The sequence below is a fragment of the Athene noctua genome, chromosome 1 (genome assembly GCF_965140245.1).
Source record: "Athene noctua chromosome 1, bAthNoc1.hap1.1, whole genome shotgun sequence".
Taxonomy (NCBI): domain Eukaryota; kingdom Metazoa; phylum Chordata; class Aves; order Strigiformes; family Strigidae; genus Athene; species Athene noctua.
In genome coordinates, this window is record NC_134037.1 from 115,201,578 (window position 1) to 115,219,234 (window position 17,657).

The 17,657-nt window shown below is 41.7% G+C and overlaps 1 protein-coding gene across 2 annotated transcripts; it reads right to left on the minus strand.

Moving 5' to 3' along the window:
- Positions 1-4,016: 4,016 nt before the first annotated feature.
- ERLEC1 (endoplasmic reticulum lectin 1) lies at positions 4,017-17,655 on the minus strand. 2 transcript variants are annotated; one of them, XM_074926689.1, is made up of 14 exons: positions 17,432-17,655; positions 16,612-16,716; positions 15,353-15,433; positions 14,486-14,563; positions 14,276-14,339; positions 12,286-12,326; positions 9,787-10,010; positions 7,366-7,495; positions 6,772-6,933; positions 6,052-6,111; positions 5,437-5,561; positions 4,928-5,005; positions 4,667-4,742; positions 4,017-4,263 (listed from the first exon to the last, which is right to left on the minus strand). In XM_074926689.1, exons 1-14 carry the CDS (start codon positions 17,591-17,593, stop codon positions 4,192-4,194), a joined length of 1,458 nt encoding a protein of 485 aa, XP_074782790.1. In that variant the 5' UTR covers positions 17,594-17,655; the 3' UTR covers positions 4,017-4,191. The 2 variants fall into 2 exon arrangements, with proteins under 2 accessions (XP_074782790.1, XP_074782782.1); XM_074926681.1 differs by having other exon boundaries at positions 4,605-4,742.
- Between the last annotated feature and the right edge of the window lie 2 nt (positions 17,656-17,657).

Below are 17,657 nucleotides of genomic sequence, written 5' to 3' on the forward strand. Positions count from 1 at the left end.
AGACAGTTTTTAGGAGTAAAATGGCAAGATGGACATTGTCAGATTCCAATCGAAATGATTAATAAAATAACAGCTATGTCCCCAACAACTAACAGAAAGGACACACAAGCTTCCTTAGGTGTTGTGGCTTTCTGAAGACTGCACATTCCAAATTACAGTCAGCCCTCTCCATCAAGTGACTCAGAAAAAGAATGATTTTATATGGGGCTCAGAGCAATGACAAGCTTTTGAACAAATTAAACAGGTGCAGTAGCCCTTGGGCCAGTTCGGACTGGTCAAGATATTTAAAATGTGCTCTACACTGCAGCCTGGAAGAATGGCCCTACCTGGAGTCTCTGGCAGAGAGCACCAGGGGAGACTCAGGGTTGACCCCTGGGGTCTTGGAGTCAGGGATACAGTGGATCTGAGGCCCACTATACTCCAACTGAAAAGGAGATACTGGCAGCTTATGAGGGGGTCCGAGATGCTTCAGAGGTGATGGGGACTGAAGCACAGCTCCTCCTGGCTCCCCGACTGCCACTGCTGGGCTGGATGTTCAAAGGGAGTGTCCCCTCTACACACCATGCAACTGATGCCACGTGGAGGAAATGGGTCACATTAACCACACAAGAGGCTCAAATAAGGAGCCCCAGCCACCCAGGAATACTGGAAGTGGTCACAAATTGGCCAGAAGGCAAAGATGTTGGGATGGCACCAGAGGAAAAGGTAGCACGTGTGGAAGAGGCCCCACCATCCAATAAACTACTGGATAACAAGAAGCGTTATGGCGTGTTTACTGACAGGTCCTGTCGCATTGTGGGAAACCATCAAAGGTGGAAGGCAGCTGCGTGGAGCCCCACACGATGGGTCACGGAAGCTGCTGAAGGAGAAGGTGAATGGAGTCAGCTTGCAGAGGTGAAAGCCGTCCAGCTGGCCTTGGATATCGCTGAGCGAGTAAAGTGGCCGGTGCTCCACCTCTGTACTGACTCATGGATGGTGGCAAATGCGCTGTGGGGGTGGGTACAGCAGTGGAAACGGAGCAACTGGCAGCATAGAGGCAAACCCGTCTGGGCTGCTGAATTATGGCAAGATATTGCTGCTTGGGTAGAGAATCTGCTTGTGAAAGTATGCCATGCAGACGCTCATGTACCCAAGCGCCAGACCGCTGAAGAACATCACAACAACCAACAGGCGGATCAGGCTGCCAAGATCAAGGTGTCTCAAGTAGATCTGGACTGGCAACATAAGGGTGAATAATTTCTGGCTTGCTGGGCCTGTGACTCCTCAGGCCATCAGGGAAGAGATGCAACATACAGATGGGCTTGTGACCAAGGGGTGGATTTAACCATGGATGTTATTGCACAGGTAATCCATGAATGTGAGACATGCTACAATCAAGCCAAAGAGTTAAAGCCCATTTGGTATGGAGGACAACCATACCATCATTTGGTATGAGGAGGCTTGACAGATGATATCATGCTCCCACAAACTCAGCATAGCAAACACTTTGTGCTTACAATGGTGGAAGCAGCCACTGGTGGATTGGAAACTTATGCCGTGTGCCATGCCACTGCCGAGAACACCATTTTATGCCTTGAGGAGAAAGTCCTATGGCGGCATGGCACGCCAGAAAGGATCGAGTCAGATAATGGGACATAGATGCCTGGGACAAAGAACATGGCATTGAGTCGATATATCACATTCCCTACCATGCACCAGCCTCTGGGAAAATTGATACAATGGATTGCTGAAAACCACACTGAAAGCAATGGGCGGTGGAAATTTAAAACACTGGGACGTGCATTTAGCAAAAGCCACCTGGTTGGTCAATACGGGAGGATCTGCCAAGCAAGCTGACCCTTCTCAGTCAAACCCCATGCATACTGTGAATGGGGATAATGCCCCTGTAATGTGCATTAAAAATATGCTGGGGAAGACAGTCTGGGTTATTCCTGCATTGGGTAAAGGTAAACCCATGCATGGGATTACTTTTGCCCAGGGATGTGGGTACACTTGGTGGATAATGCAGAAGGATGAAGTCTGATGTGTGACTCAAGGATATTTGGTATTAGGTGAAAATAGTCAATGAATTGAACTATCAAACAACCCTATTATTGCAATTGGTGCCCCACAACATCCACCTGCCACATCCAATACCTCCTGCTCCACCAACTGAGTCAACTACACCTCATTCCTCCAGTCTTAAAGCCTCTCATGACAGATGGAACCCAAAGCTATAGATTAAATGAACTCAGACATTTTGGAAGGATGTCCCATAGACTAAGAGAATGGTATTTGTGAGACCCAGGAAAAGGGGTGGTGATTTCTTAGAATGCATTTGGAACCTGGCCATAATGTAACTAGTAGGAAGTAAGGGGTGAAGACTGTCCTGGTTTCGGTCAGGATAGAGTTTGGACTTACTATTGTTACTGTTGTTTTGTTACTAAATTCTCTTTTCTATTCAACCTACGATTTTTTTATATTTTTTTGGTCCCTCCCCTATTTCACTGGGGAGGGGGGGAAGTAAACAACTGGCCACACTGAGTTCAAACCATGACTGCTCTAAATCTCCTTTTATGATACAAACCCTATTTCTGGGTCCAAACACACCTTTTCGCGTGCAAACCCTTATTTTTCTGCTCCAAGCCCTCAACTTTAAGGGACAAACCCTCCTTTACTATACAAGCCGTCTTTTTTAACTCTAAGCCACATTTTTATGCTCCAAACATTCCTTTTTAATATACAAACCCTCACTTGTAGGTCTCAAACATTCACTTTAGGTCTCAGAGCTTAATTGTTAGGGTCCAAAGGCTTGATTCTAGGATTCAAAGCTTCCTTTTCATGCTCCAAGCCATCATTTTAGGGTCAAATCCCTCATTTTTACAGTACAAACCCTATTTCTGAGTCCAAACGCACCTTTTTAGGTTGCAAAGCCTCATTTGGCTGCTCCAAACCCTCAATTTTAGGGCACAAAACCTCCTTTTTACTATACATACCCTCATTTTTATGCTCCAAGCCCTCTTTTTTAGGGTCCAAAGCCATGTTTATCCTTCAAGGCTTGAGTTTTAGAATTCAAAGGTTTGATTCTAGGGTTCAAGGGCTCTTTTTCCTGCTCCAAGCCCTCATTTTTAGGGCCCATACACTCCGTTTCACAGTACACACCCTAGTTTTGGGTCCAAATCCCCCTTTTTCAGGTCCAAAGCCTCATTTTTCTGCTCCAAGCTCTACCATAGGAAAGAAATCCTTGAAGCTACGGGCGTTGCTGCCTACAAACCCGTAATTTGCAAACTTTTTCTGACAAATTTTAAAACTATTTTGAAGTATAATGAAAATCTGCTATTAAGTAGTATTTCGATTAACTTCTAGGAATGTATATTACCAGCAGACTAAAACTTCCTTTGCCTGCCCCAAAAATTTTATTTGCTAGGTAGACGTGCTCCCAGAAAAGGGACCTCCATCCCCATATTGTCCAGTGCAAGGCTGGTGGGTGTTCCAAGTCTCTGGCACTGCAAAGGAAACCACTCAGACATGCAGACAACAGCCAGGGTGAGTACAGACATATGGAAGGTCAGAGGTCCCACTAATATGACAACTCTGCCACAGAAAATGCTGATTCTAGATCACTAGAAGCAAAACAGTAAATCTGACTGAGGTCAGTAAGAACATGCAGCAAAATAAATACATAACATGAACTCTACAGTGTTAAAAAAAAAAGAAAGTCCTGAAACGCAGCCCAAGATTGGGGAAGAGGTAAGGCGAAGTAAGAGAAGGAATGACTGTGATATTAACTGCATTAATAGCTGAGGGAATTTTTATGTTTGGACAAAGTAGGTTATGGCAGCAGAACGATTCAGTGTTGTGGTGGCTGGTGAAGGCTCCTCAGCATGAAGTGTTGGTTCACTTGTTCATTCTGCTAGCAGCTGAACTCCTTATTCGAAGCTGGACCTTGTTTATTTTGCCTTTTTAAAGTTGGTAATTATACCTTAATGATGACAATGATGACTGTCGAATGTGTCATACACAAGTCAAACAGGAAGTGCAAGACAAGATTTTAATCCTTAAAAGTTTATCGATAACCTCTTATATACACATAGTTATACACAAAGTGGTTCACGAGTCCCTCAGCTGAGAGGATGCTGCTGGTGAGGCTGGCTGGTGGAAAGCCATCGCCATCGCGCAGACGGGATGTTCCTGGGGCTGCCCGCGGGGGCTTTAGCTGGGCACTGAAAGGAGCCCATATTCATCGGCTGTGTCCAAAATTTTACAGATGACTGGAGACTCCACCTTGAACATGAGAGGTCAAAACATTAAAGACTATGAAATGGTTGATAAAACTTTTACAAGAGATTGCAACAGAGATCATGAGATTAATGACAACAGATTGCAAGAGGCACGGTACTCAAGCAGCACTTTGTAAAATTTAGTGCTTTTCCCTTTTGGGTATGGCCTCTATAGCATATCAACCGTGTAACTACTGTAATTAATAACGACCCTCCTTCCTCTGAGCAAACACAACTGCACAAAAAGCAGTTATTTGTTCAGCAGCTGCGTCTAGGGGCTAAAGTATGCTACAGGAAGGTTGTGTGAAGAGTCACTGAAAAGAGGGGGCAGTTTTCAATGTGCACCTGGAGACATCCTCTGCTAGGTGGCACCTGGTCTTAGGGAATTCAAGTATGTCTTTGCCTACCCCAAGGATGTACTGGCAAGAATGAGGCTCTAACATGTATATGGTCACAGCATGAGGAGAATCCGATTCTTTACATCTGAAAAAAGAATAGAAATTTTGTAGTGTTTAGCATGGAATAAGCACAGATTAAACCATGTACTACCCTAGTATCTAGAGCGGTTTTGCTAAGCTTTCTGGGCTTTATGAGGACAACAGAGGCTTTTCCCTCTGACATGGGCCGCAGAGACACAAAACATCAATTTACTGAAAAAGTCAACTTACTTCAATTTCACAGTCACCTGCCTTGGCTTGTCTGTTAAGTCGCACACATCTCCATTTCCATAGAAATGAGACACCATCCTGCCACAAAAGATTGGAATGAAAAAGTTTGGAAATATTAAACACAATTCTTAAGCATGCAGCTAACTTACATGATACAATAGCTCATACTTCATCAAATATGTAACTAATACACAAGGCAAGGAAGTAATGTGTTGTATTTCAGTTACTGCAGAAGCAAACAGTTGTTCATTGTTGGAAGATTTTTATTCTGCATCATATCTAAAGTGTTGAATTACCTTTTCTGATATTGCACAATGAATAGGGGGGGGGGGGGGGTGTGCAGAAAAATCTATACAACACCTCTCTTGACAGTTTATGGTACCTATTCATAAATGGAATATTCACACACTGCAGGTGTGGGCCCTGGCATTTATCCTTCCCTAGTGCAAGTGTGAGACCAATTCAGGAGCAGTCAGCCCGAGCAGTAATCATGGTGGCCATAACCGTACCTCACACTCTGTGTGCCATCTTCTCGAAGGTAGTAGGTTCTAGCAGCATTCTTCCTGGACCATTCAATGTGTTCCTCCTTGCTCCAGGTGCCCACAACCACAGAAGTCTTGCCACTTTCCTTATCCTAAATAAGGAAAAGCTGATAATTATACCTTGTATTATACAACTATCAGTGAGGATATTTTAATGACGTGTAGAATGTAATTTCTAGAGCAAGTCTGTTGCTGTCAGCATAACAGGTTCTTGCATTTGGAACAAACTATGTCTGACCTTGTGTTAGGGTCAAGACTCAAGTAGCTGGTCTCTTCAGAACAGCCACCCAGGCTGTGTTTGCTGACAGAAGTGTTTCAATGACCAGAGGAGTATTCCCATGGAAACCCCACGTTTTTTCAGCTTTGATTATCCCTGTGCTCTACCTGACACAGTACCTACATACCCCTGCATAAACTTAGGGAGCACATGGAGTTTCTTTTCTGAAATCCAACTTCTTCAATCCAAGATGCTGATCAGCCAAGAAAAGGATGCTGCTTTTTTCACATTGTAGGCAGATTCTCTAACGCCTTTTTTCCCCCCACAGCCATCTGGTGGCAGGACATCAAATTATTTAAACATACCTCATGATACTGATGAACGTATTTGCCATAGCAGAATTCGTACTTCCACCAACCAACACCCTAGGGAGAGGTATAATCTCAATGTTAAAACAAAAACAAACACCCGAATCAAACAAAGCACCCCAGAACTGCAACATCCACTTCCCTCCAGACCCTAAACCACTGGCTATTTCAGCTGTCAAAACTCCATAGCTATTAATCAGATGATTCGAGGTTTGCACTGAGAGGGAATCTCTTATAAGACTAATTAACATAGGCAAGGGATGGAATAAATGCATTTAAGGAAAGGCTTTTGGAAAAGCCACATAGGACTAAATTCCTTAAACTATTTGTATACCCCCTATTCATCTTTTAAATAAATATTTTCCTCAAAAACTTCAGATACCTTTTCTCTGCTGGCTGTTCTCTCAATAAGTTTTATCTTTCTTTTTTTTTTCTTCTCATTAACAAAATCAGCACTGAACAATTTCCATGATCTACTTTCATTTCACTGTCTGCTCAAATAAACTGAGCTTCAACAGAAAGGTCAGAGAGACATTTCTAGCACTGAGTTTGGTATATAAGCCTGCCCTACATCAATGCAGGGAAAGGCAATTACTATGTGTATAAGAATGCATAAGAATGCAACTATTAGAGTTCATAGAAAAACAAAACAAAGACATAAAGCAATATGTGCAATTAAGGAGCAGCTCTTTTATTATGCATAGCTTTATTTCTCACCCCATGGAAGCAGTAGGAACCACTAAGAAATTCCTTTATAAGTTGGTCATCGGTCAGTTTGGAGATGTGGGTTGTTCCCACAGTTAAGAGTTGATGGCCCCCAACAGCAACAGGCTTATGAATGGAAGAAAATTTCTCTTCCTTTGTTGAATGCATTTCTTCCTGAAATTACAGTATACACAAATACACCCATTTAGATTCCATATGTCCTTTGCAAAGCCTTGTAAGTTATAGGAAGTTACTTAAGTGAAGTGGGCTGTGGGAAGAAATATGAAACCATCTTGTCAGTGTTCTCACTGTCTTCAGCATAGGTGAAAAAAAAGATTGAAAGTCAAAAACTTAACACATTTGTAAACTGTAGGCTATGAAGGCTACAAAAGTGAAGCTCAAAAATTAGAAGCCCAAACTTACTTGCTTTGTTTTCCTTCCAAATATAAGCTACAGACGATTTCAAAAAGCTTAAAGACCAGCTGAAAGACTGACATGGTCTTACAAAGTTGGGTAAGAGAACTTAATCCATTTTGAACTAAAAGTCGTATGTGTTACAACACAGAAAATAATTTTTTTTTTTATTTAAAATTAAACAAATCCTACCTCCTTAACCCTTCTAAAAGGCATCTTCATCATTTCTTGTTGTTTCTCCAGCTGTTCCAGATTATGGGGTTTAAGTGGGGATCCTGGCAGTGACTGGCAAAAGATGTCATTCACAGGGGAAGCCCTGAACCTGTCCAAACAAGTTAGGAATACATCACTAGTTATGCCTTAAAGACAACACATACTTTTTTATTGCTGTAAGTTTCTGACTGAGCTGGGCTAAGGTGTGGATTTTTTTCTCTTGTACTTGCACCATCTCATCCAAAGCTACACTGTTCTTACGACTGACATAAAAACACTTCTTGCCCAGCATAGTCTCACTCCTAACACTGCCAGACAACTAGCCATGCAATCCAACCTATCTTCATCAAGAGGAAAAAGCTGTGTATTAAAAGGCAAACTGCACTGTACGTGTACCACTGATGTAGTGTCAAGGCTCCCCAAAGCACTCTCAGAAGCTAGGAAAGGTTAAACTTGATAGATGCAGTTCCTATATAAAATAATACATTCTTATATTATCTGACATGTATGTCTTTTCATGCTGCATATATACCCATTATTCCTTTATCACTCGCTACATGAGTCATGTCTGCAAAAAGCATCTTATTTCCAGAAAGAAAAAGCAAAAATATGAAGCAGAGTTAACAGCTTTCTCCTTACTTTACACAAATGAAGGCCTCATTAAAACACCAAGTAAGCTTTAACAGAAAATAGTAAAGGAAAGTGAACACCAAATTGAAAATCATACTGACAAATGAAGCATTTGTTCAGTTTTCGTTACTCATCTCATTGAAAAGGTCCTCTTTAGAGAACACTTATTTACAAAACAAGTATGCAGATACTGCTTCAAAGGAAGGTGGCTCTTTGTGATGTCTTCCTAGGGAGAGTCTGTAATACACAGCAGTACCCACATAGTCATCACCATTGTAGTTAAAAGCATCTGAAAACATTTCCTAAATAGTAACTGCACTCCAGATTACATGAGCCCTGTGCCAAAGAAGCCTAGTTTTATCTGAATTTTATTTAAATAACATTAAGGTTAATAGTTACAGTAAACAAATATTACTTTTCACTGCCTTCCTCCCTGTCCCCAGTTCCCACCAATTAAAAAAAAAAAAAAAAAAAGTCAAATTATAGCCAAATCAGAACAACAACTAGAACTAAATGATGTACTTTTGCTATGTTGAGGGAAGTACATTATTGGGTACGATAATGGGTGTAGAGGGAAAGTGCTGGTGGTTCAAGTACTGCACAATGCTGTTTCAGGAACACAACAGGAAAAGTGCACTTAAATGAAAATGAGGTTTGTTTTTTTGTTACCTCTGCTGACACTGAGCAGTGTTTCCAGCCTGCTATCTCCACCTATCTTTACTCAGATGATGTAAGTGGGAAAATAAAGATCCTGTATGTTTAGTTTAAGTATTTCCTGATGGTGGCCAGGAAGCGTTCCATGCCTTCCCTTTGGAAGGAGGTAAAAGCTCAAGATTTTATTTTTACCAAACGATAGAACAATTTGCCTGTGCACTTCCTATTTTTCCTTAAGATTAAGACTTAAAAGATTCACATAGTAAACAGGTAATAGTGTCATAGATAAGTGCAACAGATAACATAGTACTACCAAACCCATCTACATGAGAAAATTTATAATAGATACTAAATATTTAAACAATAGCACAACTTATTTACTTCAACTGGCAAGTGTTTATGAAATGCCCAGTTGATGATTCTGTCCTTTAGACTTTGTTGCCTCAGAACAGTGATTAAATACTCACTTGTTCTGACGTCTGTGTACAGAGGCAATTCAGAACTCCTGTCCATTACTCCCTTCATTTGTATATCATAGTCACTTTGCAATTCTAGTTATACCCCTTGAAAGGTAAAAAAATCTGTCCTATTCAGACAGATGGGGAGCTCCTTAAATTGGGAGTACTGCTAAAATAAATGTTAAGGTCACGCCATACTTTTTTTTTTCTGAAATTGGAGAAGTTAAGAGTCTGTGCACACATATAATACACACATGCAATCTGCCATTTTTGAATACCATGAAGATGATTCTCCAAGACATTGAAATTATAAACTAAGAGGAGACAGGGTGTTCTCAATCTGCCTGCAGCCTTAATGCCCTATTCTGTGTTTCTCCAGAATGACAGGGCTAGAAACTTACCTGTTGAAAATAATTATACCTCCTCTCTGCTTCTCATATTGGATCAGTCACTAGAGACTTAGAAAATGCAAACGCTGTGCAACTTAACATGAAAACTTAGGTCTTGGCAAAACTGCACTTGCCAAAGTAAGTACCTACACATCACAGCTCTGCACCAGAAACCACAGCTGGATATAAAACTTATACAAACGCATACATGCATGAAAACTGATGAAAATCTGAAGTGATAACGTTAAGCAAGATTGGGAGTACCATACCTATATTTAGGATGGCTGCATAACAGAGGTGTCAATATAACCACTTCATATTCACAGGTTGTAACTTCTGCTACTGAAAGAATCTCATGTTTAGCTTCTGGATGACAGATGTACATCACCGTACTTGATCTGGGCAGGTTTTGTCTCAAGCTGCAGGGTGTGCCATTTCCCATCTCTACAGGATAGTATGGGGTCATCTGCCCTTCTATATTTTTTGTAGGTATCTAGGTGAAAGAAAGTACAAGTTAAGAATCACAGCAGAGCTCCTTCAACTCTTCTGAAACAAACAAAAAAAAAAACAACCCACCCAACCGCTGTGTAGTTACTTGGTGTTTCTGCAACATCCAGACATGTTCTGGTTTATCACCTCCAGCCCAGCACTGCACAAAAACGCCAAGCCACACAAGCTCTGACTTCAAAAGCAGCTGGTTCCTCTGCAGGGGCTGCCTGACATTTCAGTTCCAAGAGAGCTTGCCAGCTGGGTGCACTATTTTGGAAGAGCACCAAGCCAGCTGTGGTCACCCTGTAGTCTAGGAGATGGGGAGATGCGAGTAGCAATGCCAGACTCAGCCCAGGTCTGGCCAGGCTCGTTACCTTCACCAGGAGGAATCTAAAAACGCCGCCACAAAGTCATCCTGATCCCTGTGCTACACGTCTCGGCAGAGCCAGGCCGGGTTGCTCCTTACCTAGAGCATCCCACACCACCAGTTATTGTGGCTAATGAATGATGCATACAAAGTAAATCTACTTTTGTATACGCTTTAAGTAAGCTCTCTTCAGACTTGGTCCTTCATATGTTTCATCAGTTTCCACTTTAAGAAATTAATTCCCCAAACTGGTAAAAGTCCCTCTCCTGACTCCCATCTTGGAAGCAGCTAATGCTCCTGGTGTACCAAAAGTTCCATTTGTGCAAAAACCATGCTGGAACCCACAAACTAGACCTTTTTATGCCTGTGTTGCTTGAGCTAGTAAAGGTTTTCAATGCACAACAAATCAGGCTCTGTGTTAAAAAGCAGTGGTGCCTTCTGTGGTCAGGACATTAAGCCAGGGACCTGGGACCTTTCCGTATCTCACTTACTTTGGTTTTCAAACCATGATACCCTGTCACAGGCCACTGATTCTCTCCTCCTGAAAATTGTTCCACCACAAATGGAGTGATGAGATATTCCTGAGGTTAAAGAATGAACATACCAGCAGCATAATCGTGAGGACACTCCTTGGCTTCCACTCACTTACCCACTCTATACCTCAATATTCAAAGGTGGGAAATGAAGAGATATTCTGATTGTGTACAAAAGAGCTGACAAAAAGAATACCAGTGCTTTCACTTTCTATCTTTCTGAACAAAACAACCGATTTTTCCTTAAAAACTGAAAAATTATGCCTACGCATTTCATTGAAGGTAACTATTCAATAAATCTAAATGGAGATAGCTGTTGTTTGCACACAACTGAAAGGCACCCCAGCAGGACTTAAAAGTAAATCTCTAGTCGCAGCAGGTTTTGGTTAATTTAAGCACCACCTAGCTGTGTTGTGCATTCTTTCCTTTTCATGACTAGATATTCCATGCAAATTGCAAGTATAAATTCTTTACAGACTGAAACCAAGACAGCATATGTACATCAAAGACTTAACTCCCTCTGAAATTTAAAAAAAAAAAAAAGTTACACTATAAAGAACCTAGTTTTCTTTAATTCAAAAAGGCGTAACTGCCACTGACATCAGAATGGACCATGTCCCGACTTGGGTCTGCTCCCCCAAAATGCTTACCAGGCATGTGTATTTTCTGAGACCCACTGCAGAACTCTGTGCTATGTAAATCAGCATTACAAAGAGCATGTAGACAAAAACTTAATTTCAGAATTAAATAGAAGGATAATGGGAATTAAGGTAGGCAAGTGTCTGTCCACAGGTCAAATCTGCTATTGCTAACTCCAAACTCCAACATGCTTCAGGTACTTCCATTGTTTTGCCATAAAGTTAGCGACTCAGAACTGAGTTTTGGGGCCTAAACAAATGGAAAAGTTCTCTAATGGAAAATGGAAGCACACAAGTTTTATGGGATGAGTCATCAAGTCAAGAAATCTTTTAGGGATTTTGCGCTGCAGGATTCTGTTAAGCATTCCTCCCTACCCAAAACGCACAGAAGTGTCATTAAAGGAACTGGGATCTCTGATGTAGCTGGAAAAAATAACTGTCACGAGACCATAATGACTTTGTAGTTATGTGTATTGTCTTCATAGAAGAGCATATAATTAATCTCATTTAAGATTAGTGTAACTTTAATGTAAATAAGTAGAAAGGCAAGAAATTTGACTAGCTAGACTAAATAAACTTTCTGAGCTGGTACTGATAATCGGAAGTGAGGAAGAGTGCAACTCAGGAGCAGAGTTAGATTTTTTGATGTTCATTTTGGTAGGGAACTAATTACATAACCTCATCATATATAAATTGCCTCCAGTACTGATGCAAAAGTTAAAATAGATGTATTTCACTTGCCTCTTTTGCACTCTCTTTTGGATTTTCCTTCTCTTCTTGATCTAGGGAATAATTAAGAATGAGGTAAGCACAAAGTCTGTGAACTTGAAATAAAATTAAATTTTATACAGAGAAGTTTGCATGTTTTGTGTATTTGCTAGTACTTTGTGTATACACTGCCAAAAGTCAACTTCCTGAACTTGCAGGTGAAAAAGAGGAAAGAAAGGAAATAAACAGCAACCTGGGGTCTAGAGCAAACAGAACAAAATATCAGTTAGCATTGTCTTAAAGCAATTTTGAGTTTGTAGGACAGGCCAAATCCAGCCCTAGCACCACAGGAAGGCCAAAAGAACATGTTACTACTGCTGTTCTGCGAGGGGTAGCCGACTACCGCTTTCTAAGTGAGTGAATGACAGGCTGGGACAGCAAAGAGGCAAGTACTTCAGCCCACCCACTAGCCAGCCCCCAGGGGTACACTCATAGGAAGAAGTGAGGCCAGCCTGCATGCCCTAGTAATGATTAATGAGAGTAAACATCATTATGGGGCAGGGACTCCAAGCTGTCACAGGTGAGAGCTCTCCTCAGCCTTCCCAAATGCTTCAGGAGACCATCTGGACTCCATTCAGAATTAGGTGAGCAAAAGGCCACTCTGCTTTGCTGTCACCCATGCATCTGCTCCACGTTCACTGTATCACACTTGTGGATTCAGCTCACACTGGTTTTTGAGAAACCATCTATGTTATTTTTTAAGAGAACTAGCGTGATCTGCTGTATAGGAAGCATAGAAAAAATACAGCCTGCTGCCTAAGTGGAAAGGACAGAGGGTCAACATCCTGAAAGACTCAGATATGATGACTTGAAGTATCATCACATGTAACTGCAGCATCTAGTCCCACAAAAGAATCTGTAAAACAAATCAAAAATCTTGTTTTCCGTACAGCAGCATCTAGGGAGAATTAGGCATTTCTGCACAGGATTAATGACAGCACAAACAAGCACTGTAATTCACTAATAAAGAAATGCCAAACAATGCATTTTCTGAAGCCGTGTTTCTTTTCAGGACTAAGATATCTAACTTAAGGCTGAAGGTGGGAGATTCAAAGGAATGGGATTAATAGTGCTAAATCCCCCCAAGACTTAGGTGTTCAAGTTAATCACTTTTAGGAAGAGAAAAATGGTGGTGCCCACCTTTTCTATACTAGCCTAGAATTAAAAAAAAAAAAAACACAAACTACTAGTTATGTGTTTTCTGTTGTTTCTGTCAATTCTGATGAATGAACACTTAAGTCTGTGGATTTTTGCAGTTCTTTGGACTATATACTGCCAAAGTGCTCATCCAGGGAAGTAGATTTTGGCAGGTACAACCACAGAATTTCCAGCATCTACAATAATTTATGGGCAAAAAAATTTCAAGTGCTCAGAAAATTAGTTATTCTAAATTGCAGTTTGAGTTTGGGGCTTAGCTACCTAACTTCCACCAAAGTCCCACTTTAGACACTTCAGTATATGAAGATCTCCACCAGGACCCCTGAAAAAGGATCTCAGACAGTTCCAAGGATCAAAATCTACATGAAAAGGCTGTAAGGGATCTGCAGTTTAGGTTTTATTACAGAACAGCAGAGACTAGGATGTGCTACATGCTCTGCCCTCTGCTCACAGTTTGAAAGACACTTCTTCCCACCTAGAGTGTGGCAACAGGCTACATTATCAAAGTCTGATCTGGCATATGTCGGTTCTATTTCTTATACTACATAAGTTCTTTCCCTAACACTAATTATTGCAGATTAGTTACTCTAATCAATTAGACAGCACAGCAAAATTGACAGGATGAATGCAATGTAAGCTGCTAAAAAGGAATTAACTGAAAGCAATACATCTTGTTAAAAAAAAAAGTAATCTACACAATTCTATCGCACTGGGAATCAGTCTTCTACAGCACATTTCAGAGAGTAATAATAAAAACTCAAAGAATTAAATTAGCATCGGCAAAATAAATTAATCTAAGACAAACCTGGTTCTGATAATGGGTTCTTTATCATCATATTCCCCAGATAGTATTCTTGGATGTTTATTTTCTACAATTAAAAGAAGTTAAAACAAATTTCAGTTACCTTTTTCCATACTTTTTCAAGTGTACAGGAATTCAAGTCTTCTAGAGGAGTTAAGCATGAACATGCCCGTGGAAAAGGAGGTTGAGACTCTTAAATTATAAGAAGCCTACCTGTCCCGTTTCCTTCTCCTCGTGATATTGACGGATGTGTTTTCCGTGGCAGACCTCATAAGTCCAGTAAGATTCAATCTTAAAAAAAAAAATCTTTTTTAAAAAAAATCTGTTTAGATACATTACACACACCCTCCTCCCTTAAAAAAAAAAAAAAATCTGGCTTTTGCAGCAATGAAATGCAGCTCAAGCAGGTGGGCTTGGCCAGCCTCAAAACCAATAGCACAGTGAACAGTCTGTGTTCCCCAAGCATTCTGATGATGTTCCAGATAAAAACACCAGGCAAAGTTTCCTTAACTTTCACACAGATAAAAGAAAAACATTAAATAAGATGTAAAGACTAAACTTGCCCCCAAACCCCTTGGGCTAAACTGCAGTGACTTAGCACAGACTGGTTTTGGCAACTGTTGTAGATACAGGTTGCTTACTGACTGTGCTTGACCCACTCCTTCCTCAAGGACTTGCGTGGGATGTTGTGTAGGTAAAAAATTTGGCCACTTTCGCTGTGTCTGGTTCTCAGTACCAGCTTGTTTGGTATTAGGCTTGCTCTTGTAATGCAAGAGGTGAGTCTCTGAATTGGGATGACAGCTGATGAAAACCAGGAAAGCTTTCAGAATCTGTAGAAGCATGTTTGTTTTGGTCTTCTAACACCTTCTGAGAAATGCTTTCCATTAGACTGTCAGATGTTATGGATTGACTTCTGGAAGTAAGCATTTTAAAACCACATTTTTAAGTTGCTACTATAGCAAGCCAATTTACTTGAATCCTGAGATCTACACTAAACACTACCACTACACTAACCCTTGAAATGGACTGGGTTGTAAACTTTTAATTAGCATTTAAATTATCCACACAGAAGTAACATACTCTATATGAACAGCTACTTTGCTTAAAAAGTGGTTCCAGCAACTCTCCTGGAGTAGGACCTTTATAGTCCTTTTCTTCTTCCTAGAACAGAAGGATATTTCTTACATTAAAATTAGCAATAGTTTTCTTGGTTGATATTCACTTGCAATAGTAAAAAACAAAACAAAAGTTGCAAAATGAAAAGGTACAAAACCTCATTAATTCCTGCCCTGAAGGAGCTGTGTGGTGATTAGAAAACATAAAAGATAATTTAGTAAGAAGGGGAAAAGAAAAGTTAGAAATAGTCAGAAAAGTTTTGTGGTTTATAAAATACACACGTGGCAAGAGTAAGAGCTCTCAACTTGGTCATGTCCAGAGTGACAGCTTGGGGTGTGACTAGGAACACAACATGAACAGTCTTGTCATTTGTTAGTTGATGCTGATGCTGTACGGATGCACATAACTGGAACATCACACAGCTTTGACATAATTTTTTTAAATGGATCAAAAAAAGCATAAGTAATACTGTGGAAGTTTATTTCTGCATAATTTTTGCTCTGTGAGTGTGTACTCTATTGAAGAGATTTCCATACAAAGTTCTTCAGTACTAGAGATTTCTGACCTAGACTGAAGCACTCGGGGCTATCAGTCACATAAATGATGAAGGCTACGTCAGCATGGAGGTGCCCACCACAGCAGTACAGCTCGTCTGTGTCAGCTCTCACAGTATGAAAAAATGAACCAATGATAAACCTCACCAAAGGCCTCCTCAGTCCACATTCTCTTGTACAAACGTGTATTTATATGCTTTTTTTTTTAAGCCCCAAATTATGCATTCAGATTTCCAAATGAGGAAGTGATGACGGAGAACAAAAACTACTTGTGATAGCTGTCCTACTGTGTTAGTATTTTCAGATACAGCGATCATGATAGCAGTGTCAACAACCTTTGTAGTTGTTTACTGGCCTAGAGTTTGATAAAGTTGTTTAAAAGATGAGAATTTCCCAATAAGTGATAGACCTAACAATAAACAGAACATGTATCAATCGTTTGTTGCCAAACAAGGACTACAAGACTGCTCAGACTGTCCCCATTTAGTATAGAGCCAGTAAGTAGTACAAAGTGAAGGCATCTACTATGAACTGTGAAAGTGTGAAGCATTCTACAGGTGATTTTCCTTTTACAAGAAAAAAAGTCTTTATTTTGGAAAAGTAACTGAAAAGATACTGTTAAGACTTGTCTACAGTTTACGACTACAATAAAGACTTGACTGAACTTACCTCATTGCCACTTGCTATCAGCGGAAGTATACATTTATATTTTTCTTTATCCACAGTGGTCATTATAATATAGTTATCCTCTTTGTACAGGACACCAGTTGTAGGCTAAAAAGAACAGCCAACCTAAGGATTAGTCAGGTGAGTTTTTTTAATGCCACTTGTTAGAAATATTCCTGAATTTGTAAGTGTTACAGTTAATTCATAGGACAGGCGGTCCAGAGCATTTCCTGGGTCTTAATTATAATCAGCACAAGACTGGGCTTTGGCCTCTAACCTTGCTAGTACGCATTAGCCTTCTCCTTTACTTCAATCCTTCCGCCTCCAGCCACATCCCCACTCTCTTCCACATCCCCACTCTCTTCCACGCTCAGCTTGCTCCCGCTTACGTTGTTTCTCGTTCTTTCTGGAGGACCTTTACGAAAGCCATACCACCATAACGGTGACGCCTGGCAACCACCCATTCCCACGCTGGCTTTCGGGGTAGATTTCCCTGGGATTCCCCAGCTGCTCGGCCCGGGCCTAAGGCTCACCCTCCGGCCCGGCGCACGCGGAGGCACTTACTGCTTGTGACCCCTGCCCGCCCCCGGGGTGATGCTTAAGGCACGCCCCAGCAAGGCAATGCTGACGACACCCTAAACCCCCTTTCTGTGGCACGGGGGCTTTAAAGGCAAAGCCGGGCGTGAGGGGGCTCCGGCCGTTGCCCCCAACTCCTGCCGCCCGGGGGCGCCGTTAGCAGTTCGAGCCGCCCAGCTCCTCGAGGCAGGGAGGCTGCTAAGTAGGAGTGAGAGACCCCTCGCACCCCCGCCGCCGCGGTACCGACCAGGCTGAATTCGGTGCCGGGCCAGTTCACCCTGAAGGGGATGTCGTCGCTGAGCTGAGGGAGCGCGCGGCCGCTCTCCGCCACTGCCGCCGCTGCCAGGAGAGCGCAGAGCAGCGCCCGCGGCGCGGCCGGGCTGGGCGCCCGGTGCCGGCAGCCCCTCATGCCGGCCGGCCAGCGGCGCGGGGGACACGGGCAGGGCGGGCCGTGCCGCCGCCGCCACGTCTGC

Excerpts from the sequence above, each read along its gene's own strand:
- ERLEC1 (XM_074926681.1), bottom strand. The coding sequence starts at position 17,593 with ATGAGGGGCTGCCGGCACCGGGCGCCCAGCCCGGCCGCGCCGCGGGCG. Across the intron at positions 14,340-14,485 it reads AGGAGAAGGAAACGGGACAG|AAAATAAACATCCAAGAATA; the intron begins GTAGGCTTCTTA and ends TTTTAATTGTAG. Across the intron at positions 10,011-12,285 it reads CAAAAGAGAGTGCAAAAGAG|ATACCTACAAAAAATATAGA; the intron begins GCAAGTGAAATA and ends TCTTTCACCTAG.